This window comes from Corvus cornix, chromosome 2 (assembly GCF_000738735.6).
Source record: "Corvus cornix cornix isolate S_Up_H32 chromosome 2, ASM73873v5, whole genome shotgun sequence".
Lineage (NCBI taxonomy): Eukaryota > Metazoa > Chordata > Aves > Passeriformes > Corvidae > Corvus > Corvus cornix.
This window is the reverse complement of record NC_046333.1, coordinates 110,335,347-110,360,422: the sequence shown is the minus strand read 5'-3', so window position 1 is coordinate 110,360,422 and position 25,076 is coordinate 110,335,347. Positions and strand designations below refer to the sequence as shown.

General features: G+C 43.2%; 1 protein-coding gene and 1 long non-coding RNA gene across 3 annotated transcripts in view; one reads left to right on the top strand and one right to left on the bottom strand.

The window, feature by feature from the left end:
- Positions 1 to 542: 542 nt before the first annotated feature.
- LOC104690414 lies at positions 543 to 4,672 on the bottom strand. 2 transcript variants are annotated; one of them, XR_005601547.1, is made up of 4 exons: positions 3,940 to 4,672; positions 2,011 to 2,469; positions 1,057 to 1,115; positions 543 to 964 (listed from the first exon to the last, which is right to left on the bottom strand). It is a non-coding gene; the product is annotated as an uncharacterized LOC104690414 (long non-coding RNA). The 2 variants fall into 2 exon arrangements; XR_005601546.1 differs by having other exon boundaries at positions 2,011 to 2,092; positions 3,940 to 4,667.
- The window catches only part of KLHL14 (kelch like family member 14), a 60,908-nt gene continuing 38,922 nt past the window's right edge, over positions 3,091 to 25,076 (top strand). Inside the window, 8 exon segments of the mRNA XM_039549883.1 lie at positions 3,091 to 3,169; positions 4,726 to 5,009; positions 5,011 to 5,084; positions 5,087 to 5,400; positions 5,402 to 5,518; positions 5,520 to 5,612; positions 5,615 to 5,709; positions 20,026 to 20,147. Of these exon segments, the coding sequence (XP_039405817.1) occupies positions 4,771 to 5,009; positions 5,011 to 5,084; positions 5,087 to 5,400; positions 5,402 to 5,518; positions 5,520 to 5,612; positions 5,615 to 5,709; positions 20,026 to 20,147 (1,054 nt within the window). The 5' untranslated portion in view covers positions 3,091 to 3,169; positions 4,726 to 4,770.

The window sequence follows — 25,076 nt, the reverse complement described above, 5'->3', positions numbered from 1 at the left end:
GCTGAGCGAAAGGATGATGATTAAAAGGACAATACCTCCAAACCTCTGGCTTTGAAAAGATGAAAGCATGGGCCACTGCCCACTGCTCTTTGGAAATCCTGTTTAGGGATAGAGCCCCATAGCTATGATAGGGAAGGCTTCTGAGTTCTTATGTATTCAGTGCCTCAGGGGAGACAGTCTTTGCTCCCAGTGGTTTCCCTGAAGACTGTGGTTCTTTTAGGTATATCAATTAGAGATATGAAGTCCCCGCTTAAACCAAGTGTCAAGTACATCCACTTTAGCTCCAAAGAAAAATAATGGATAATTTTACATGGTGCAGGTCTGGGAGTAACAGAAGAAACAAGCAAGCACATAGTATTTTCTGCCAGCAGCTGCCATCTGTAAGAGATGGACTTTAATTTTCCACTTTGAAATCAAGCACCCAACTTAGAAACTTTGAAGTTTCACTTCAAAACATTCAAGACCATTTAGAAAATACCATACCCAGGACTTTTGGAAATATTTGTTCAATGCAATTCATAAGTGACCACAAAACATACATGTAAGTTAAGACTGAACTTTATTTCAACCGAAGTTAGTGTAGCAAAGTTAAATAAAAATTAACCAGGTCTTTTCACCCTTTTCACTAAAGAGCAAAACATACCAATATGCTACTCCAAGAAAGTTGCTACCAGGATGTATTTTGGCAGCTTACAATGGTATAAGCGTGTGTGACACATCAGTCAGTGCAAACTGATACAAAACCCCACGGAGATTATTTACAGCCACTACAACAGTAAAGTTCAGCACTACAAGCATGATATAAAAATTGTTCTTCCCATCTACTACAGTTGGGAGACAACTCACATCACTGAAGACACCAGATACTATCAAAATGGAGGCATTTTGTAATTCACATTTCTCTTCATCTCAACAGGGTCAAAATCTCTGTGGCCGACAGGATACACCAGTGAGGGAACCACAGCTAGAGCAAATCAAAGAATATGGTTTTAGAAACAGCATAGGATGGTGTGATTTTGGGAAGAATTCCATGCCCCACAACACCGGCTGCCTTACCTCTCTTGGAAATTCTTTGCAGAAATAATTGACATCCAAGGGAGGGGGAAGGGACCTATCTGGCAAGCAAAAAGAGAAAGGTATGGCAGAACTTCTTTATTAAGGTCACCAGAAAATAAATAAAAGCAAAAACTGCCTTGATGCCTTTCAGTTCCAGTCCTTTGCATTCCTGAGCAATCTGACTCCAGCTCTGTAAATGCATTGGCATCCTTGGCCAAGTCAAAGAGAAAGACCATGAGACCTGGCATTCAAAGTCCCACTCCTGGTGTGTGTTTTAATTAACGGGAGCCTGAGCATCATCTGTGAAAGGGGATGGGGCTCGTGGCTTTCACACCAGGTAAAACTTTCCGTGAGTGCTTGTTCCAGTCTCCTTTCATGTGCATTTCATTCAAGGGCATACATTCCACCTTTTTTTCCTTTTCTTGCTTTTTTTTTTTCCACAATTGGAGGTTTGACAACAGAAGAACAGAGCTATAAATGTGAGGGTGCAATATATCATGAGATAAAGTGTGGAGAACATGTCCTCTACCAAAATGCCCCTTGGTGGAAAGAAAAAGCCCAAAATGCCTAGAATAAGAATTCCCTCTGCTTCTTACAACTGTAAAGGAGCAAAAACCAAAACAAAGCCCCAGCCCATGGGCTGTGCTATGCACGTTTCTAGGGTATCAGCTCTGGCAGAAAGTTGAAAGGTTATGTTTGTGAAATAGCAGCTGCTTTCCTGCCATTTGATTCAGGCTTCTGCTTTGCAAAGTCTCGAAACCGAAAGACAAATCTGACAATATGCTAATCTTCCAATAAAAAAATGTGACTTCTGAACCCTTATCTGTTGAAGAGCTGACAGTGAAGTTCAGAGACGGTTGTCTAACCAGAAAAAACGATAGAGAAAATATGCCTTCAAACAAGATCATAAATCTTGAACAGTGCAGGGGAACAAATGTAAAAGGAACGTCTTACCACTAACACCATTTAGTAGCCTCACTTTCTCTCCCTTCCACCCCTCCAGCCTCATCATACTTGCAAGGAAGGAGGATGTATCCTGTGAAGGCAATAATATGAATACAAGAGGATGGGGGGTGACAATATATTGGCTACTGAAACCAGACATTATTTCCATCACTCCTGGGGTGTGGGGGGAGAGCAGAAATACAAAACAAATACTGTGCACCCTGAATACAACAGACTTAACCCCCCCCCGGCCCCCAGCAATACACACACACAAAAAGTTTGCATATTGCACAAGGCCCTTGAAGATCATAAATCTATGCATGAGAAAGACGTAGTGGAAATTTTTGGGGGGATTAGAGTTTATTTTTGTCATCTCTGTGAGACAGCTACTCATTCATCCAGATCACAGCTAAGAAAAAAGCTGGTCACAGAAATTAGCAGTTTCAGCTCAGCAGCAAAGTCGCCAGCCTGTGAAGGCAGAGAGAAATTGACTAATTAGCAATGCGCACTAAAACTTGACGGTTCTTTATAGAGAGAGAGAAGAGAGAGGGAGAGCGAGAGGGAGGGAGGCGGGGGGGGGCTCGCTTTTTCCCCTTCTTTCTTCCAAAGATGTTTGAAATCGCAGTCATTTACGCTCGACAATTTTTACAATAGCCTTGAGCCATAATTTTGCGAGTCTCTCCAGCATCCATCCCCCTGTATGGTCTCTCTCCACTGGCCATGCACGACCGTTTCTCTCCCCAACCGTGGATTTCCTATTACTCTCGTTACGACTCACTGAGCCCCAGGCCCAAGGATAATGATGTGTTGTTTCTTGGTAGCATAATTTGTCACACGTACATTTTTTCTTCTTCTTCTCTTGCAGAAAGCTCTGCGCTCTCTCTCTCTCTCTCTTTCTCTCTCTCTCCTTCTCTCTCTCTCGTACATTTTCTTGCTGTTGCTAATTCACGGTGATCAAATGATGTACGACAAAATAAATTGTAAAGAGTGACTGCTCCGAGTTGGGAACCAGAAGGTTTTTTTTTTTCTTTCTTTCTCTTCTCTCCTTTTTTTTTTTTTTTTTTTTTTTTTTGGAAGGAGCGAGCAAACCTTTAAAAAGGAAGGACAATTGATTTTTTTGGGGGGGAGCTTAAGTGAACCTTTACTTTGGCAGCTGGTTGTGGAGCAGGTAAGTTTCTGGCCTTGTGTCTAACCGTCTCCGTGCATTTTCTAGTGCCTCCTGATTTGTTTGTTGCTGGGGGAGAGGAAAGGGGTGTTTGTGTGTGCGGGGGTGGGGGGGGCAGTTGTGTAACGAACGCGTTTGCAGAATAAACTCCGATTGCAAGAAATGGGCAAAACGAGAAAGAAAGAAGGGGAGGGAGAAGAGGAGGAGTGTGTGTGTGTCTGTGTATGTGTGTGCATGTATGTATGCGTGTGTGTGTGTGTGCGGTGGGGAGGGGGGGATTGACCGGGTCCACTTAAAGGGAGAGGCTCCGGGAGGTTCCTGTAGCCGCCGGCGGGGCGCGGAGCGGGGCTGAGCCGGCGCCGGGGCAGGGGAAGCGGCTGGAGGGAGCCCCTCGCTGTGCCGATAAATGGGGCGAGGCGGGGGTGAAGGGAGGCAGAGGAAGCCCAGTATTGGCGAGAAGCGACTGAGCGCGCTGCAATGGCAGGAGCAGGTCTCGGCGGGATCCCGCTGAGGAGGAGGAGGAGGAAGAGCGGCGGCGGCGCTCCGCGGGGCGGGATGCGGTCAGCGCGGGTCGGTGGCTGCGCAGCCTCCGCAGGTGCGGCAGCAGCGCGGGGCAGCCTCGCCGAACCCCCTCCCCGGGCCGGGCACGGGGCCAGGGCTGGGGGGCGTGGCGGGGCCCGGCCGGACTGGGGGGCCGCCGGGCATGGCCCTGCTCCCCACCGCCCACTCCCGCCTCCCCCGTCCTTCCCCCAACTTGAACTTCACGTAGTTACCGGAGTTACGGCCGCGGCGCCGTTTGCTGCGAGGAGAAGCGAGCCGGGCAGGACAGCGCTGGGCGGCCCCTCGCCGGGCCCGGGGCTGCCGCTTCCATCCCCCCCTGTCCCCGCGCCGGGGTGCGAAGTATTGCAATCCCTGCGCTGGGCTGAGGAGTAGGGCTCAACTTCGGTGCCGGCCAGCGCCGGGTCCCCGGCTCCGGGCACGCCGCCCCCCCGGGGAGGAAGCGGCTCCTGGCGCCGCCGAGTTGCCAAAGCGGCCGGCGGGGACAGGGGGCTGGCGGCGAGCGGGACGGGCAGGGCTGGCTCGCCTGCCCGGCAGAGTTTCAGTCACTTGGTAGCTTCTCTGGGTATCGCGGAGTTGGGGGGCGGGGGGGTGTTATCTGGGGTGTGTTTGATTTCTTGGGTGTTTGGGAGGGGGGGCTGGGGGGGTTGCTCAGCTTTGAAAATGTCCCCAGCTTCCTTGCTCCTCCCCTGGTGAACTGCCCGGTTTGCACCGAGGAGGGAGGAGAAAGGCGGGAGGGGGTGAAGAGGAGAGAGGCAAAAAAAAATAAATCTCCACCAGCCCTCCCAAGTTGCAGCCCCTTCGAGCGAGCCCGTCCGTGTCCAGGGCGGGGGGGCGGCTCGGCTCAGCGGGCAGAGGGGAGCCCGTCCCCCGGCTGCGCCCCCCGCCACCCTTGCGCACACAGCCGGGATGCGCCCTCCGGGCCTCTAAAGCTCTGTGTTTATTGTTGTGTCGTCCCGTGTGTCCCCCCACCCCGCTCTCCTCCCCACCCCTCTGCCCAGGTTGGAGGAGGGTTTAAAAGGCAGGTGTGCCGGAGGCCGCTCGCCATGTCCAGATCCGGGGACAGGACCTCCACCTTCGACCCCAGCCACAGCGACAACCTGCTGCACGGCCTCAACCTGCTGTGGAGGAAGCAGCTCTTCTGCGACGTGACCCTGACGGCCCAGGGCCAGCAGTTCCACTGCCACAAGGCCGTGCTGGCCTCCTGCTCCCAGTACTTCCGATCCCTGTTCTCCAGCGGCGGCGGGAGCGGCGGGCACCCCCACGCCCTGGGGCTGGGGCCGGCGCCAGGACGGGCTGGGAGGTCCGCCGAAGGAGCCGCCGCCGCCGCAGACGCAGGAGGAGCCCGGCACCCCATCCTCCTCCCGGAGGACAAGCTGCTGGCCAGCCCGCGGGCCATCAACAACCTGGTGCTGCAGGGCTGCTCGTCCATCGGGCTGCGGCTGGTGCTGGAGTACCTGTACACGGCCAACGTGACCCTCTCGCTGGACACGGTGGAGGAGGTGCTGTCGGTCAGCAAGATCCTGCACATCCCGCAGGTCACCAAGCTGTGCGTGCAGTTCCTCAACGACCAGATCTCGGTGCAGAACTACAAGCAGGTGTGCAAGATCGCCGCCCTGCACGGCCTGGAGGAGACCAAGAAGCTGGCCAACAAGTACCTGGTGGAGGACGTGCTGCCTGCTCAACTTCGAGGAGAATGCGCGCCCTCCTCGACTCGCTGCCCCCCCCGTCGAGTCGGAGCTGGCTCTTTTCCAGATGTCCGTGCTCTGGCTGGAGCACGACCGGGAGACCCGCAATGCAGTACGCCCCAGACCTGATGAAGCGCCTCCGCTTCGCCCTCATCCCGGCGCCGGAGCTGGTGGAGCGGGTCCAGTCGGTGGATTTCATGCCGCACCGACCCCGGTCTGCCAGAAGCTGCTGCTGGACGCCATGAACTACCACCTGATGCCCTTCAGGCAGCACTGCCGGCAGAGCCTGGCCAGCAGGTGAGGGGCGGCGGGCGGGGGGGCTGCCCTCACGGCCCGCCCCCTCGGCGGCGGGCTGCCCGCGGGGGCTGCGGGAGCGGGGAGTCCCGGCGGGCACAGACCCCGCGGGCCGGGGGCCGGGGCGGCGCGGCGGCCGGAGCGGCTGGAGGGGGCGGCGGCGGGGCCGAGCCGCCCGCCCCCTGCACCACCAAACTTTTCGTCCCCTCCCCTCGGCCCTCTGGCCGCGCGCGCTTTGGGGATTTGGTTGGGGTTTTTTTTAGGCCATAATTAATTTTTTTTCTTTTTCTCCCGCAATGTTTCTCCTTAACAAGGAGTTGCGTCTTCAGGGCGTTTTAAGCTGTAATAGCCAAGTCCTAAATCTGTTATTTTCATAAATAACTGCATCATCTGTGCACACCCTGATGTTGCTGATGGTGGGGTGATGCCCCTGTTTGTTAGTGGAAACTTGTGACTTCATAGTCCTTACAGCTGTGACATGTCAGTTATTTTCATTTAATAAGGTGATGAATCATGATGTCAAAGATTGACAATACGAGGTTGGTGTTAGGAACTGAACGCACAGCTCGCAGTTTAACAAGCAGTAAACATATCCAAAACTTATTTATCTTCTTTTAAAATATGTTTGTAATTCATTCACAAATGGAAAGATAATACCCTCTTCTAGTGCTGGTATAATACAGTGGCGTGGTAGCACAGAAATCAAACCACACTTTGTATTATTCAGCTTATTATAAGCTTTTTAACTAACAGGTGCATATTACTAATGAATTGACAGCAGCAAGAAAAAAACTAGTACATTAATAAATATTTTAGGTAGTACACCCTATTAGCATTAATGCAGAGGATTCTTTATATCTCTATGCAATGGGTACTCAGATGGTTTAACTTTGGAGATGGTGTGCCCTCTTTTATTATTTCTGGCTAGCTCACTATGTTAGTGTTCTCTCATGCTTATCACCTTGTTGTCTAACTGATTCTTACTCTGAAATCAAAAAAATCGAATACAAGTATTTTGCAGTGTAAAGTATATTTGAGAAGCCACTGTTATAAGTTGGTGCCTACCCTTTGCATTTCAATACTCAAAAGTGATGACTTTCAAAAATGCAAACCCCACCAACTCCTCAGGCGAGATTCTGCACACCACCGGGGGCAAGCTGATGCTCGTGTCCTGGTGGATTGCTGAGATACCAGCTGGCTTGGTTCAGTGAAGATACCTTTCCAGCTTCAGTGGTCCATGTCATTTGAAGGATATGTAGTGGTGTTCTGACCAGTGAATGCTTACAAGTGTCATGGATGCTGCAAGAATCTGATACTGCTGGTGCTGGGAGCTGGCTTTCCCCGTAAATGGGAGCGTACACAAAGGGATTGCGCTTTAAATAGCCCTAGATGAGAGTCTAAGTTCCACTTAAGGACTTACAGAAGAAATACCATAAATACTTTTTTTATTTGTAATAGGTCTGCATGTCTGTGCAGACAGTGGTATTTCAGAGACCCTTAACCACAGTGGATGAAAACATGCTGTCACCTTCCCAACTTTAATGTGTGCCTAATAACAGCCTACTAACTAGCTTCTCTTGATTGGGTTCTTTAGTGGCAATGAAATGGGAGCAAAACCATTCAGATTTATTTATAAGCAGGCATTAGAACTTACTCCAAATGTTAGTGTTGGAGATGCTGAAATGCTTAGTAGTGCCGAATGCAATTGTTATATTTTCATTTTTGGTCTTGGACGATATTCCTGGAAATTCATAAAGGTCATGAAGGCCCATCTTTGAATCTTAATCACTTCAAGATTTTGTCAGACTGCCTAAGTGTACAAAAGCCTGCTTAAACATGAATGAGGAAAAAAAAGAAACATTCAAGACTACAGAGATTTCCAGATTTGTCCTTTCTCTTACTCACAGTTTTTCTAAAGTAGCAATTTTAACAGGTTAACATTCATTCAGTAGAATTTTATTTGAAGGAAGAAAATCTGCAAAGAGTTCCTTAAGTGATTAATTTGCAGAAGGAAATCTTGAAAAACTAACAGTGAAGTACATGTGCAAATACATAAAAATTATTACACAGAAAAAGAGTTCAAAACTCTGATTACTTTCTTCTGTGAGTAATGGTGACTTTGGTAATTTGGAATTTAATGAAAGGTCATTCGCCAAAGATTCACATGTCTTTAGAAAGAGATTAACAGTTCCTCTTGTGCAGTGTAATAGCTCCTGCACAGTACAGTACAGGTTGGTGAGAAAAGCAAGCAGCCCAGTGCCATAGCCACCTGCTTCCAGCATGCTGAAGAGATGAGGATTGCACTCAGTATTACAACTTGCCAGTAACTTTTCTGCATTTTTAAAAAAAACCTTTTTTTTTCGTAACGAGCTATTTTTAAAAAAGCATCTATGTTACATACATATCCATATGCACACTTTGGAGTACATAGGCCTCAGGGCCACTTATATTTCTTAATGGAAATGAAGGTAACGGGAAGCTCAAAATATGCTGACTCTCCTCTGAAATGAAACTATAAAGTTAGTCTTGAGGTCAGGGCTGGGGGAAAGAGATTTGGGCTCATAAGAGCCAGTCTGTGCTCTGTGAGCAGAGGTAGTTATGAAGTTTGTGCCACAAATGCAGATCCTGCAGTGAGAGTGATGCTGGGGCTAGTACATACCTGAGTTGTCTTTTGTGCTGCAGTGAAAAACACTGTTTACCTGCAGAGAGAGTAGGGTTTTTTTTCCCCACGAAATTTTGTAAGAGAAGGTGATGCTTGAATGTCCTGATGTATTTTTGTAAAATTAATTTTCAAGTTACAACAACTAAATGATCAGAATTTAAAAAGTTGAGGACTTATGTTCCTGACTTGTGAGCCTTGTTGTGTACTCTGAGGTTTAGGACTTCACCACAGGGGATGGGTGTTTTGGGTTTGATTTGACATTTAATCAGGTGCTCAACTCTAAGCAAAGTTAGTAATTCTGTTGGCTCAGTGATCTTCACCAGGGCCTCAGCATACAAGCTGCTGTTAAAGCCTCTGGAGGCACAGTCAGTTTTGATGTCACTAGGAAAAATCGTAGTTGATTTCGACTTGGAGTGGGGTGAGTGACCCTGAACATTAGGCTTAAATTATGTTTGTCTGTCCCTGAAAGAGACACGTAGCTCTGTGCTGTATCATGCTTTCTGTAGTTCTGGGAAGAAAATGCATTTAGGTAGAGGAAAGTTCATATTCCAGACATTTATTTGACTCTCGGATCTTCACCTGAGTATTGAGTTGATTAAAATGTGTCTCTGCTTTATTGTGTAATATAATATATTTTATATAATACATGGTATGTATTTTCAATTTTTAAAAAGTTCAGGGGTAGAGCATTACCATGTTTCTGGGAAGAAATCCACTTTTAAAGATGAGTGAGCTATTGAGAATTACTATTGCTTCCGTGTCTACTTTCAACAATGAAAATGGTTAAAAAACACATCACCTAGCTTTTAACTCCAATTTTGTTTGTGCTACTGCACAATACAGCTGTAGACAGACAACAGAGCATTATAGAAAAAAATAATTAATTTATTTGGCTTATTAAGTGTTTTACCTAAAGATTGCAGCCTTTTTATAGAGCACTGCCATGATTTTATGGTTTCACTCGCCTGTGACTATTTACAATGCCCTTCGTTCCATACAGGCAGGAGAAGGTGGGCTGGGTGGGAAGGGGCAGCCCCTGATGGCCTGGGAGTTGTTTGTGGGCTGCAGGACACCTGCAGCTCCTCTGGCCAGCAATGGGCGTTTGGGCTGGTCCGCCCCTCCCAGGATCTGCCGGCAGAGCAGCAAATGCAGCTGCAGACCTGAAGGCAGAGGGGAGTGAGGGAAGTAAAACTGGGAGAGAGATGGAAATGCAGAAAAATAAAAAAAGTTGAGATACCCCAGGGGAGAAATGGGATATATGTAGCGGAAGCAGGAAAGTAGAAATGAGGGAAGAGGTGAGAGAAGGATAGTTTTGAAGGGAGAAAAATGTAAGAATAGAACACCAGACAGGAAAGGAAACTAGCAAAACAAAAAAAAGACCCTGGCAGATAAAAAGAAGATAGGGAATGAAGCAAAAGGGGGGAAACTAATTCTTGACAGAAACAGCATCTGTTGTCAGTAACAGCTGAGTATTCCAGTTTTTGGAAAAGCTCTTTCAGATTTGGGGGAAAATGGATGGGGATCAACCAACTGACATGAGATAGGAATAGTCGTAGGCAGAAAATACAGAATTAAAGAGCACAAGAGAAAAGAGGGAAATAAGGAGACAAAGAGATAAGGAGGCTAAGCCTGCCCATGCTGTTTTATGGGTTCAGCGAAGTCCCAGCATGTACAGACCCAGCTGGTTTTTTTATACTTTTGTTCCCTGGACTGCTAGACCTTAGGGAGATTAGAAGTGCAAATTCTGATCTGCTAAAACTTATTGTAGAGGTGGTTTCGTTTGCTGTTTGTTTTGTTGGGGTTTTTTTCATTTCAGTGGAGAGGGTGTCATCCAGACTGTTTGGTGTTAGGCAATATTAGTGAAAGTGATAGCAAATTAAACAATGGCAGGTGATGAAGATGATATGAACAGTTTTCATTCTGTAATGAAACAGTAGGAAGATGATAAGTGTTGATGAAGAAGGAAAAATGTAAGGTGTTGAACAGCATGAGACAGTGGCATTTATGTGGAAGACATATATACCTGGTCTGTTTTACTTTCTACAGAGGAGATTAAAAATTTGAAGAAACCAGTTACATCCCTTGGCAATTAAATAATTTCCTTCTTGCATACACTATTTGTCTCCAAATTTCACAGACCGCAGTTCAATTTGACTTCTTTTTCTACTGAGATTTTTGTAGAATCTCGGTAGGACATGTTTGGCGGTTGTAAAAAAATGTGTGTGTTTTTCATTGAAATGCACTCTGTGTTCTTGTTACAACCACCTACCTGTCCCTTTGTGATCATAACACCAATATTTGAATTTTTAACTAATATTATTCATGATTAATTGCAACTGAGAAATACTACAGATCCCAAATTAACATCCTGATAAGAAAAACATATCTTAAAATGTATGTGAATTATTAAGTTTTGCATTACAATATGGAGGAGGTGGATGTGAGGCTCTGGTTTATTTTAGTGGGCTTTGGATCAGTTTTTATGTGCCTGAATTAACATCAGGAAATTGTGTGTGTGCCAGGACACTCTCAGCTGAGAAGAGAAGGGAGGCAGAAGGGAGACTGACACATTAGAGGCTGTGGGATGGTGAACCACAGACCTGTAGTCAGTTTAATCCTAGGTAGTCTCACCTGCTTTCCTTACTTGCATCATGTGCATTCATTTGCCATTGGAGACAAACTCGTGCTGAAGTCTAAGTGGAGAGATGTGGAGTTTCCAAAAGGATGGGAGGCCTGGAGCTCACATTATGGACAGAGGCAGCACCGTTGTCCTAAAAAGACTGCTGTGGGTCAGGAAAGCCGTTGGGAGCCTTTTTGAAGACATGTATGTCCTGGCTGGTAAAACTCTTGAGAGCTGCATAGGCACAGGTGATAGCCTTTTTTTTTTGGCTCAGTTATAGTATTTGTTAGGAGAAACATAATTTATGAAGAGCATTTAATGGCCTTTTTTATGGACAACCATCTTTCCAACAGCTGCAGGGTTGAAGAAGGGTTGCCAGGTGCCTTGTGCAGGTACTTGCCCTTCCAGTTTCCCAGTCAGAGGCACGACTTGGAGTAGTGTCCTTTGTGAACTGGCAGTCCCTCCTGATTTATGTCCTTAGAGGACAGGGCTCTTCCCCAGATCCAATCTACTGAACTTTACCTCCGTCTGTCCCCTCTCTTGAATCCGCTGTTACGCGGACTCCCGAGTGCCCCTCCCACCAGGCTCCTGACCTCACACACCCCAATCCCCACTGCTCCAGACCTCTCTGCTTGGATCTCTAGAGGCTGGCTGCAGTTCGCTGAACTGTGCTCCTCCTTGGCTTTGTCACCCTGCCCCTTTTAGCACTTGAAGCAGCGTCAAATATCTGCATCTGCATCTCCAAACTCTTTTTCCAAGGGGAGATATTTCAGTGGGTTTCAAAATGCCTTGTTCTAGAGGGAAAATTAAACTAAGCTTAAAAACAAGTAATCTTACAAAGCCACTCAAACTGATGATAAAGTACCTATTATGAAAATGGGAACTTCTTCCTCAAATGCTGTAGCAAAAATGCACCTTTCCACCACCTGCAACAGTCTATGCAGCAGCTTTGCGAGTCATGCAAGTCCCTAGAAGCAGAGCTGTCCTCCATGAGTTCCTGTGCTGTTCTTGCTCGTCCTTTGGCAACACAATCCTCCTCTGTCCTGTTGGGAAGTACGTAGCTCATGAGTGGTGCAGAGCCTCCTAGACAAGGAAGTCCCATTTCAGACAAAATCCTCCTGGAATGATTTATACTTAGGGTATACCTTTTACGAACAAAGTGCTGTAGGATGATAGTGAGCATCAGACATATCTGTCTTAGCTACTGGTCTGAGACTTTTCTATTCACTCTTTGCCTGATGTGCATCCCCTTCATGTGGAGAGAGGAGATAGAAAGGAGAGGGTCTTAGGGGGCATGTTGTGGCCTGGGGTCACTATAGCTTTTTCTTTATAGCAGAAGAATATGGAGGTTCTGAGTCTGTAACTGCTGAGCAGTAAATGGAACAGAGCTGTGATGGTGTAATTGTTTGGATTTGTACTTGAAGATAAAGCACAGTGAGCCTTGGGGGCAAGGGGAGTGAGGAAAGCTAACGTAGAACACAAAATCAACAGAAAATAGTTTGCCAGGAGAAAGCTTTGGTTCTGTTAAACTCATGTTATGAAAAAATCCATATAATCTGTAAAAACACTGTTTCATCTTTTCAAACAACTACTGTATTTTAAAAATCCAAGCTGTGTTGTAAGTCAGAGCAAGGTTTGTTATTATCCTTTGCTCAGCATGGCCGAAAAGATTGAGCAGGGAAGTTAATAGGAATCCTAAAAGAAGGGTTTGAGCTGGACTCCCCTGCTCTGTAAACATCTCTTATGTTGGTTTTTTTGAAACAGATTCTATCTGGTATTACAGCTTTACCAAAGGACCATCTAAAGAAATTGAAGAAGATGGAAAGTTGAAAACTATTAGTAGATCCTTCCTGGCATAATTTTTCATATTTGCTGCCTCCCTGAAGTTTTCTTTAAAGACTGTCATGCCTAGTACTTGGTAGTCAACACTTGCTGTATTCTTGGAAAGCAGACAATAAACTGAGCAAATATTGTCAGCTGCCAAGTTCAATGCAAGCAGACGGTTTGCAGTGAAGCTGGAAGTAAATAGAAGTTGGTGCCACAGTTGGTTCTTCCTGCATTCCCCAACTGATGCCTTCTTTCAGGAAAAACAAACAAACAAACCAGTGGAAAAGGTAACAAGTCATACCTTGGGTGAGCTGGCAGCAAGGTGTGTTTCTTTCCTTTGGCTTCCTAAGGAAAAGGAGTCTCAGCTGGAGAGAACACAGCCTCTGATGAAGACACCTTCTGTTGACATGGACATCAGATACAGAATCAAACAAAAAAGGACTTTCTTGACTTTCTGCAGTCTGAAAATCAAAAAACAAGAGTTGGTTGAAATTTCCTAGGGAAAGGAAATAAAAGAGGATTTGACCACTTTGAGGCATTCTATAAAGCATTTCCATTTTACAGCCTCTGTTGGAAAAATCAAAACAAAAAACCCCAAAAAATGGGAATTAGTTAAAGGTTTTTTAGAGTTTCCATCAGTGAGGAATATCAGTTATCTGCATAGTTTTGCCAATAAGATTCATGCCACAGGAGGTTTTGTGTCTCTCTCACCAATTTGCTTTGCTAATAACATTCCTTTGAATTCACATCCCTTAAAATGCTCCAGATACTCAGTGTGGGGCTAGTAAGGATATCTTTAGCATTCGTGTCTGGTAATACAAGGAGGCACAGATGAGAAGGACTCTCCTCTGTGTTCTTCCCAAAGGAGCACTGCTGATAGATGTCACTCCTTCAGGATAGCTGCCCACCCCTAAGCTACCTATTACGTCAGAGGCTTTTGCCCCAAAAGGAAGGGACATTAACTTTAAAAAATCTTCCAGCTAAAAGCTGGAAGCTAACTCTTAAAGATTTACTTAGAGACTAATAGTAGTGGGATTGGATTCATAAAGAAAAATTGGATTTTCAGAGCTTCAAGCAGATTCTAAGTTACTGTAATGCAGGGGATGGAAAATTGCCTGACAGCTTTAGAAATAAAGGAACCTTTGACTTATAAGGTAACTTTGTAACAGTTAAGTGTGGCCTGTCAGATAAAACATTCACTTACCCTTAGACGTCTGCTTTTAGAAGGAAAAGGAACAATTATTGTTAAAGCAAACATTAACTAATTTTTTTCTATGCTTTTTTCTTTTTTTAAAGTATTGGACAAAATTTTAAAAAAAATCTAGTAGATTCAGAGGACAAAAACAACAATCAATGTCTGCAGCAAATCCTTCTCAGCTTAGGATTTATGTTCCTAAACTTCATTCTGTCAGTGGTCAGCAACATGTATTAAACGAGCATCATCTTCAGTGAACATTACTGTGAGCCCTGCTGCAGTGAAAACTGAGGCCTTCTGCCAAGCATGCCTACATTGAGAATTAAAAGATGAAAACCAAAATCTTCATGATAAGACTGGTTTCTGGGTTTTTAGTATTTCTAGAAAGTTCTTCACGTTCTTTCACGTGTGCCTGGGGCAATAGGTGCAAATTAGAAGAGGCAAAAAAAATCCATTCATAAAGCAACTTTCAGACATTCAGCAAATTTTTGAACATTCTTTGAACTGAAGAACAAAATAATTTATTGTTCATAATTTGCAAGAGACTTTATTGTGTTTTAGGTTTTGACAAAATCAAGATATTCTTTGTCTGTACTTTATCCATAAGGAGAAAGACATTTTGCAGGACTTGGTCTGTTGACTGTGAGAACTCAGGTCCTTCCTCTAGCAGTGCTGTAGGGTTAGGAAGAGATTCTGGATGCCTATTCACCTATAGGTTATGATGTTTGTTAATTTGTTTTATGTGATAACAAAACTTGATATAATTCCTTTGTCCAAAATAAATTTTACATTGTACCTTATGGCTTTCATTGAGTTCATAGTTAAAATCTTGGATAATTAGATTTCCTCTCTATTAAACATGTGTTACTAATCATGGCTATCTTTGCAGTCAACTATGGAAGCCAAAATCCATTGAAATAAGCAGTTTTCATACGACACTTTTGTTGCACTGAAATGCCCATCCAGGAGCTGGGAAGGTAATTGTTGAAGATCACATCCCATGTTCTCAATGGCAAAACATTTTTTGCAGTCATGGGCTAATGGATGCTTGCAACGTTTGTTCAGTTTTGCAGGCTGCAGCTAGATTGTCCACTATGTTTTTGTTGAACATAGCGCCCTTTCAGATGCCTTTTGAGAAGAAAAGGGTTGCTAAAGACCATCCTGGTTTCTGAAGATGAAATTAAGTTTTTGGTGCTAACAAACAAAAGGTCTGCAACTGAAATGCGGATTGGGATAGTGCATATCTCTTTGTCTACTGCCTTGAGGTTGGTATCTAAACCTCTCTGAAATAATTTGTTTCTGCTGCAGGTTAAAACAGCCCCCTTTTCTGAGATTCTTGCTACTTGCTTTGACAGTATCACTGTCAGACTCCAGTTTCTCAAATCCTTTGATGTTGTGAGATATGAGGATGTGAGTAAAACTCACCATGCATTCACCTGCCCTTGCTGGGTCTGTGCTGGTCTTATGGTTGGTTTTGTTTGTGCCTGAGTTCAGTGGGCAAACACCTGAAGTTCAGTTTGGCTCTGCTGTGTTTAAGTTCACCACTGAAGCAGGAGCAAGGATGCCATCATAGCAGTCAAGTCCCTGCTCTGAAGAGCTACACGGCTCTCTCCATACTCAAAGCCATGGTGATAGCCTATATGAAAAGATAATTAATGATCCAGAATTCTGGGTTTACTATAGCCCTAAGTTAAGAATAAAATATAGTTGAATACTCTTTTTCTTATTTTTTTCGCTGATTACCGTGATCACCTGTATGTCTCTGCATTTTTCTTTCTGATGTGTAACACTACACTGGATGCATTAAGAACCACAGGATTGCCACTTCATGCTTGTATTCTTTTCTTTGCGTTCCCTAATGCAGAGAGCAGAGCCTTAGTGCATTGTTTAAGAACTGGAAGAGTCTGGAGCAAACCTGTTGTTGAGGCTTGTTTTCTTGCCGGCTTTTGTAGAATGAACTTATACTAATTGCCCAGATAAGGAAAACCCACCAGTAGAAGATTGATGGATATGTTAATAAAGAAAAACAATGTACAAGAAGAGTATTTCCCATTCATGCATTTTCTATTAACATGAGGCTATCAAGGTTGCAAAAGAGTAGGAGTGGTTGTCAGGAGTATTGAGGTCTCTTACAGCCTTTTCTGCTGATTTCTTGTGAGTTTATAAACTCTCTTGGGCTCAGCCTCTTGCCATGAATATTCATGGTTAGTTTAGACCATGGGCTAGCAATCTGAGTTTTTGAGCTGATGGGCATCTGCTGCTACCTTTGAAGTGAGTAGGATTTAGTTTTGTTGATGGGTATCTCTGAAAATGAAGCCACTTCTGTGAGCACTCAAATTCCTGGTTTATGTGCCTGAGGGAAGCTACACAAGTTTGAAAATGTTGCCTTTGAAATACACTTTGGTTTCCAGTCCTGTAAGTAGACAAAATAAATTTCACACCACATGAGGTACCCAGGAACTTAATTAAGGTGAATTAAGTGTTTTAAAATCTTAGCAGAACAGAAACTGCAAAGTGTGTGCAGAATAATAACAACACGTGCATGTTCATCAGTGAGAACTAGAGTTTTGGCATCTAAGTAATGCTTTCAAGATAACATGTGGATAAATTTATCTTAACTTTTTTGCCATGACATCAGCCTGCCTGTCCAGGGTTTAGCCTTCCCTGACCAAGACACACTGCTGTTAATTGGAACACAAGACGATCATAAAATCCTTGCTGGGGACTCTGTGAACCCCAGCATATAACTGAATAGTATATTACACTGTGAAATAAGGACTGTGAAAAAATAAGAGTGTGTCAGATATAATGTAGAACATTTCACATTATAATCTTGAGTTATCCAAATAGCAAACATATAATAATACAAGAAAGGAGAAAGCTTTATCTTGCTCAATGTATTACATATATTTTTAAATCCTGTCTTCATCACAGGGTTTCACTGAATTACATTTTTATTAGTATTTGGGAAAATCTTCTGTGTATAAGCAGTGGTCACTTACATGTTTTTCATATTATAGAATATATTGTAAGATTCTAACAGTACTGCTTAGTGCAACATGAAACATAAATATGAAATAATAAAGAAAATAATTTTTCAAAACCTAAATTCCAGCATTTCACATCAAAGCTTAATAACCAGAACTGGCTCCAAGCAAACTTACCAGTTTAAAACCTGCTTATCTTTAGCCACTGTATTATCTTTACTTGGTTCATTGGGAGAGCTCTCAATATAGATGAATTAGATATTTTGAGTATAAGTATCCATATCTTCTTTGCCACATGAGATTTCCCTGTGCTTTTGGCAGAGATTTTGCTGACTATTAAGTTCTCATTAAACTTCTACTAAAAGTCTCTGTTCTTGCTACTTCCCATTTTAAACATATTAAAAAAATTAGTATTTTTTAAGCATACTAATATAGCAGCACTGCTCCTTCTCAAGAAACAGCAGCTTCTCAGACAGTTTAGCTGAAAAAGTAATGTTAAGGATAGTTGCAACTGCCAAAGTCTGGAAACTCAGAGTTATATCTGACATTTCATTCTTCACCTTAACTATTGAGCCTTGGCCATTCATTGGATTTTCACAGTGCTTTGGAGTTAGAAGGGAGTTTTACAGATGAAAGATGAAAATCAAAATAAACTCCTTTATCAAGTAAACCTGCAAGGGCATTCTGAATTTTACAATACACAGGGAGTTGATTGTGATATAACATACAACACAGGAGGGTTGAAATAAACAATTTATTCTCTATCGTTAGGGATGGCCATGCATAACTGACTTATGGCTCTGGTTTGCTCTGCCACTTGTTACGTGTGCAGTCATCCCTAACTCATACCAAAACCAGTTTATCATACTCCCATGTTGCATAGTTTTTATCAAATGTTCTCTCATTAAAAACTTTACTGGGGAGACTGAATGTTAAAAGATGCTGGCAGTGCTTTAGTAAGCTTTCCCCAGAGCTTCCTCTCGCTAACGGAGTCTGTGCCGACAGTGATCATGAGACAGTTCCTGATATCCTACACAGCCACAGTCTGCTGGGCAGGTAACAGTCATCATTTGACAGCACATTGCAGGTGCAGTGCAGGCATCAAAGGCTGGCTTGTCAGAAAGACTGATGGGCTGCAGGGGCTCTCCCCAAGTTGGGAGAGAGTCAAGGGGTAGGACAGCATGGGACAGTGTCACTGCCCCCATGGCTTAACTCCTGCTCCTGCACTGAGGGTTTCGTTTAATCCACTCTCAATTCATGACCTTCCCTGAGCCCTAAATCTGTTTTGAAAACAGACAAGGCTATATGCCAGGTAGTTCCCTGGCCGTCCTTGTCATAGATGAATCTGTAGTCTGTAGTTGCCTTTTGGACAGCCATTTGACAAATTTTATTCTGGAGCATTGTGTGGATCAAGCCTTCAGCTGTGTGTTCCCTTCTGGAAGGATGTTCCTCGTGGTTGGTGCATGCCTACAGCACAACCTAGTTCATTTTGTCCATTCTTCTCAAGAGAGGATGCAGTCCTGCTACAAATGTAAATCCTTGGGTCACCAACACACATTCTATGTAGCAGCTGGAGCAGCCATGGGTGTGCCTCAGTCATAGATCTCCCACTGCCAGAGTGCACTGCTGAGGTTGGAGCTCCTGGGTGGTGCTTTGACCCCTCCATGTGCAGCTCTGGTGGTAGGCTTTGGTTCGTGGTGTTCTGTGCCTTTCTTGGCCAGGGCTGTTTGCTGCAGACTGACACACAGAGCACTACACGGGTGTTGTCGTGCCTGTAAAAATGGTGTTTGACCAGGGTGCTTTCCATCAAATGCATGGTCCCTCTGCACAGTCATTCATATGGATGGATGTTTTCCAGGCTATGTCACCTTCCTACTTAACATTTTGAGCCTAGACCTTTATTTCAGTGTTATCTCACCCAAGCTAAGTATAACTGGTGAAAGTTCAATTATATGCGAAGTGACTATTAAAGCATCAGGGCTTGTCTGGGGGTCTGGGCCTCCCCTCCAGTTTTCACTTACAATTGTGCTAAATCCCTTAATGCTGCAGAGAAATTGTACGTTCATCAGGTGGAGCATTGGAGGCCAGGGTGCAGATAACCACTTTTACTGCAGATGAGACATTGCAGTCCTGTTCTTAAGAACTGCCAGGCAGATTGGGAATCACGGTCACGGTTAATAGCAGCGAATTGCCAGCTCTTGATGGGTGGGTAGTCACTCCTTTCAGTGGTTGCCCCCTGGGGGAGAAGGTAGAAAAACAGAGGGAGGGAATTAGAGTGACTTTGCACAGTTGAGCAGGTTCATGCCGCTGGATCAGTGGCAAGCATTGGCAGGGCTCCACTCTGGGGAGGCTCACAACAACATCACAGTCTCATTTTTACCAATTGGTGTTGCTATAGCCAGTGGTGCACAGGGGGAGAGCAAAGAGAAGGGGGGAGCTGAGGGGGAGAATGAAAGCAAGAGTCTGGACTAAATTAAACAAACAAAAGTGCTTGTAAGTAGCATTTAACCCATAACCATTAGCCCAGTGCTGCTAATTGTACTAAACTATATATCTGAAGTTCAGTGTGTGATTAAAGAGTTGGCTCACAAACTCTCTGCATAACCTTAATTTTTTCAAGGTTCTTTGAGTGTAGAATGGCTTATAATAATGATTTTGACTAATACGATTTTTGACATGCAACTTTAATGCTTAACCTTAGTACAACTCCAGAGCATTTCATGTGTATTCAGCTGTAAAGAGTGATGATTTAAAGGGATAATATAAGAAAAAGGTCGTTCTAGAATGAACCTCTAACAAATTGCATAAAGGAAGCTTATTATTCCATGAGTAGAGAGATACACAGCTTTTCTGATCATTTTTCTGCTTGGTTCAAGAGATTGTTGAGACATGATTGGGAAAAGAAACACAAAAAATGAAATAGAAAACTGCAAGCAGTGAACATTCTTTTGATGGTTATGATTTTGTTGCCACTAAAAATACTCCTCAGTAATGTGGTTGTTCATCTTTCCTCTTGTTTTGGGTGAAGAATTCGTTCCAATAAGAAAATGCTGTTATTGGTTGGAGGATTGCCTCCCGGACCTGACCGGCTACCCAGCAATTTGGTTCAGTATTATGATGATGAAAAGAAGACGTGGAAAATACTGACAAGTAAGTGGTTTATTTTTGTACAGTTGTCTTGATGAATTTAAAAACATGGTTAATCAAATTAGACACTTTATTGATTTGTTTCTCTTCAGAGATTTGTTTATGTATCACAAGGGGCTTCACAATGGAGCAATAAATTGAGATTGCAGAAGATGCTAATTTTATAATAGGATAGGCCTAAATTAACATTGGCTTAAAATCATTCCAGTAAGTTTTTTTTAAGTAAACTTGTAAGTCTTTCAAGCTGCAACATGAACCCATGCATATTTATGTATATATGAATAAAATCTGGTTTAGGAAAAAAGGAAGGCAGTTTTTTCAAGACTTTTTTTTCAGAGTCAGATCCCTGGTAAGCCATAGTACTAGAGCACACCTTTGATTCTCTTTTGCATTTTCATTTCCTTCTTCCAGCTTTATCTGTTGTCCACAATCATTAAAGAAAGGTTTCCTCTGTACTACCCTGCGTCCATTGCTGACAGAAGCATTGGTGGAATATATCAGCTACAATAAACAGTGCATGGAGGCTGCTATCACAAAATTCTTTCCCACCTTCTTTTAATAGTGGATTGTGTTTTAGAGTAAGTATTTTGCCTCGAGCATCGAGATTTGGAACTTATTGTTATGTTGGTTGCGATTCCCAGTCTGACTTGGTCATGGAATCAAATCATAGCTTCTTGAGTGCAGCAGGCTGTGTGTGCATTAGTCCCCTTGTGGCTAAACTGGCTGCATTGGTCAATAAAACTAAATTTTAACTGTCAAAATTGCCCAAAGCAGTATAGATAAAATAATAAATGAGCAATTTTGATCCATAAATCAAAGCCATACTTCTAAAACTGGACAACTGGTAAAACCTGGATTTCCTATTAGACCTGATTTTTTTTTCCCCCTAGTAAAATACATTTTACAGAATTCTGTTCTTCTCCCTTATCCAAAGCCCTGTAATGGTGTACCTCCGCGTTAATATTACATGCACAGGTTAGGATGAAAAAAATTTAAAAATTGCTATGATGCAGGACTTGAAATAATGCCTTTGCAGATTGTTTTTTTCCCATGGAAGATTTAGGAGCCTTTCACAAAGTGGTGCCACATAAAGACTGTTTAGTTATAGATGACCTGGGCCTAGTTGAGGGTGTTGTGTAAGAATGACAATCACAAAAGGTTGTATGAATGGTACATTATAAAAGTCTACAGCATCTGTGCCAGGGAACATATTACGCTTCACATTTTTCAGAATAATGAGTTACGATACACTACTTCTAAGAAAATACTGAAGATGGTAAGTCAGTGAAAAATCAATGATACTGTCTAAGGCAGAATTGTCTAGGTGGTTTTTTTTGTTTTCTGTGTATAATCCAGTGGCTCAACAGGAGAGGCAGGAGGAATGGATCTCTTGCTTCAAGATCTGAACTGTCAACTGAATTAAAGTAGAAAGCTTTTAACTGAATCTTAACTAGCTGCGGATTGTCAGATTTTGTAAGAATGGAATTTACTCAGCTCTTGGTTATTTATATTGTGTTGCTGTGTCCAAGACTGTGGGAAACTATCCCGAGGCGGGATAGCTAAATGCTCTGGTTAAATGTCCATCTCTAGTGTTGGAGTAACACCACTGTCTGTGGTAGTGTTGAGAGACGTTTCAGAACAATTTTATGTAGAGAATTTTGTCTTTTCTATGTTACCTCTAAGAAATAGAGAAGAAAAGTTATCTTTCTGTTATAGTTAGTGCACATAACATTCTATGCTGTGGTTAAAAAACAAAGCATTTGTTACGGTCCTGACTAGCTCGGGTTCAAGCGCTCACTGCTCAGCACTGGAAGTCCTGAAGGTCCCAGGATCTGTCTCAGTGCCAGCTGAGACAACAGCTGTCAAATACACAGCCCTCTCTTGACATGGGTAATCCTGTTCTTGCAAATCCTGCCAGAAAAGAGTGCCCTCTTGGCCTGGGCTAAAGTTTGAAGAACGCAGAGGAGAATGCCTGTCTTTTCGCACTGAAAAAGACAAAATGTTAACAAGCATTATTTCTTAGTAAATATTTTACTACTCACAAAATGGTAGCAATAACTATTTTTAAAAAAACCCAATTGAAATAAGAGTTTCAAGTGTCCCCTTTTTTTTTCTACCTTAAGAGGGAATGGGAGACAAGTCCAAGTAGAACTTCTGTCCTTTCCATGAAACACTGGAGAACTCTACAGCACAGGAGTGCAGGGACTTGAAGAACTATGACTGAGAAGTCTTAAGGAAGACAACAAACTGTGCAAGCTTACAGCATAGTGGTAGTTCAGTGCAGCCATGGTGTGGTAATAACATACTGTGACATTTAGGGGGTGTGTGAATTTAAGAGCATAGTTCTATCTTTATTTATCATGTACTTTTTGCAATTTAGGAAGAAGTTTTCTTTCTTTACCCATTTACCTCTCTCTCAATCCACAGTTGTCTTATCAGAGATACACAATCAGCAGCAAAGGCAGAAGATTTTTTGGGAGGTTTTTTGTTTGGGTTTGTTTTTTGTTTTTTTTTTTCACTTACTTATAGATAGTGCTGTCAGTCCTTAGGTTGCAGTTCACTCTCAACTTGTCAGTGCAAATGAGGAGTTTGCTCCTAAGTGAGTAGGGACAGAGTAAAAGCTATGTCCTGCTCATGAGATTCTGTGATGGGAAGAATTTCACTTCTTGTAGTCTGATATTGTAAGATGTTCTATTTTATTATCGCCTTAGGTGTTTTTGATTTCCTCCTATTAACAAAGATTTTTTCTTTAACCTTCTGCTCGCCAATAGGCTCCCCCACACACCAACAAAATGCCACATTTTGCACTTAGAGGCTTACTGATCCAATGTAAATGTGCACAGAAATTCCACCTCCCTTCTTCCAAACCCATTTACATTCCTCGTTTTCTGCTCTCTGTGCCAGTGGCATTTGGGGATAGGGAGGCTGGGAAAGAAGCTTGGAAACACTTAATCCTGGGTGCAGTGGCAGGGCCATTGAAGAGGAGGTGGATGAGAGGAGCCTGAATCTCCTCTTGTCACTCTCCACTGAGAGTAGCCCCAGAATTTACTCATCGGGGCCTGCGGACCCATTTGAGAGGGAGCTGCTTGCCTGTTTCCTTTTTCCTCCTCAGCACAGAGAGTGGCTCACTTCTCAGCAGTCAGTAGCTTAGGGCTCTGTGTCCTGCCTTGTGTGATGCATAAGGAACAGGAGAAGATCAACCATCAGGAGCTGCTGACTCCATGCAAGCCGTGGCACTGCAGCTGGAGCTGCGAGGACAGGTGCAGGTGGAACAGCACAAGCTATCAAGTATGACAGCTCAACAGAGGAGCAATCTCATTTTGTTCCCTAGACAAGACTAGATCTATTGGCAGGGGATCCTGCCCACCTCTCTCTGCCTGGATAGCCAAAGCACCAAATGCATCAGTACTAATGGGAGTAATTCTAAAGGTATCAGGAAAACAACTTGCCTTGTTCATAGACCCAGGAGAGGAGGGGAAGCATGCACCCATTTCCAATTTTTTAATGTCATCATCTATAGGCAAGAATGCTATGGCTCAGGGGATCGGTAGATTTTTCACAGTCTAGTATTACTGTGTATTTTTTCTATCTGGTATTTCTCAGAGAGTTATTGTTTCTATGTTGACAACATAGAGGCAGAATAAAGAGGAAAAAAAAGGAGAAAGTAAGGGGCATTCTACAAACATTTTTACCACATAATTTTGCTTCATACAGGCACAATCCTAATCTGAGATCATAAATAATAATATGCACACCATAATGTGCACGTTGGTGTTTAATTTGAATCACTTATTGCACAGTTGTGCCTGAGCAAAGTAGAGGCTTTTCTAGGCTTATGGCAAAGTACAGCGAATATCCTCACTGCATGGTTTCTTTTCAGGTTTGCCTACGTGTGCACAAACACCAGTTCACTTTTTAACTGGGTACTACATAGGTCACGTAGCAGCAACAGGCTACCACTGCCCAGTGACAGAAATGGAACAGCTGACGGGTGTATGACAGTCCTCAGTAACTGCAAAAGTTCTGCTCAGTTAATGGGGTTTCATTATTCTATGATATTTTGCAGTCTTCATAACTACTTGCTGGATGTGGGGCAGTGAGGGGATTTCTGTGTCACCCCTCATGCCTCACTGCTCAGAACCAGGCACTGCTGCTTGGGTTTTAATTACCAGTTATGGTCCTGCCAGGAGTCTGTGTTTAATTCTAGAACTCCTTTGGTTGGTTGTTTTAACTGCAACGTTTAAGATTAATTAAACTTTAAGGAAGTGAAACAATGTTTTATTTGTTAGAATTATTTTATAATCATTGCAAAATCCAGAGCCTATAAAGATTTTTTGTGTTCAGAATTGCGTAGCTTTCCCAAAAACCCTACTGCTAAGGCAATGATGTATTACTTTCACTTTCATTATATGTTTTTAATCAGAGCGTGACTTCATAGTAGACAAAGCGATGCTTTATGCATGGTCTCCCTTGTTTTTTGCTAAAATCTTTTGACATGATTAATTTTACTTTAATGCTTTTGTCTTGTTGTAATGGTAAGGATGATGGGTATAAACCAGGGCAAAAAAATACAAGCCTTTCTGTCATAATGCTTCTAAGCATTTAAAAATATATTAAATGAAAGAAAAAAGTATCACAAGAGAATGATCTAACTGGAATTAAATTTTTTGCTATGTGAACAGAGAACGCAAGAAATAAATAAAAATGATGCAGTCATTGTTTTAGGTGAGGATTTTTTGTGGTTTTTTTCCATACCAATTTATCCATCTGTCTGATTAGAAGTGATGACTAGAAGAGAAATTGTGTCTTATGGGTTTCTAGATATACAACAATTCCTTGTTTCAATCTAAAATACCCTTTTCTATAAAGCACGAAATGTAAAATGTTGGAAGCATTACTGAAGTCTTACATGGCATGTTTCATCCATGTGAA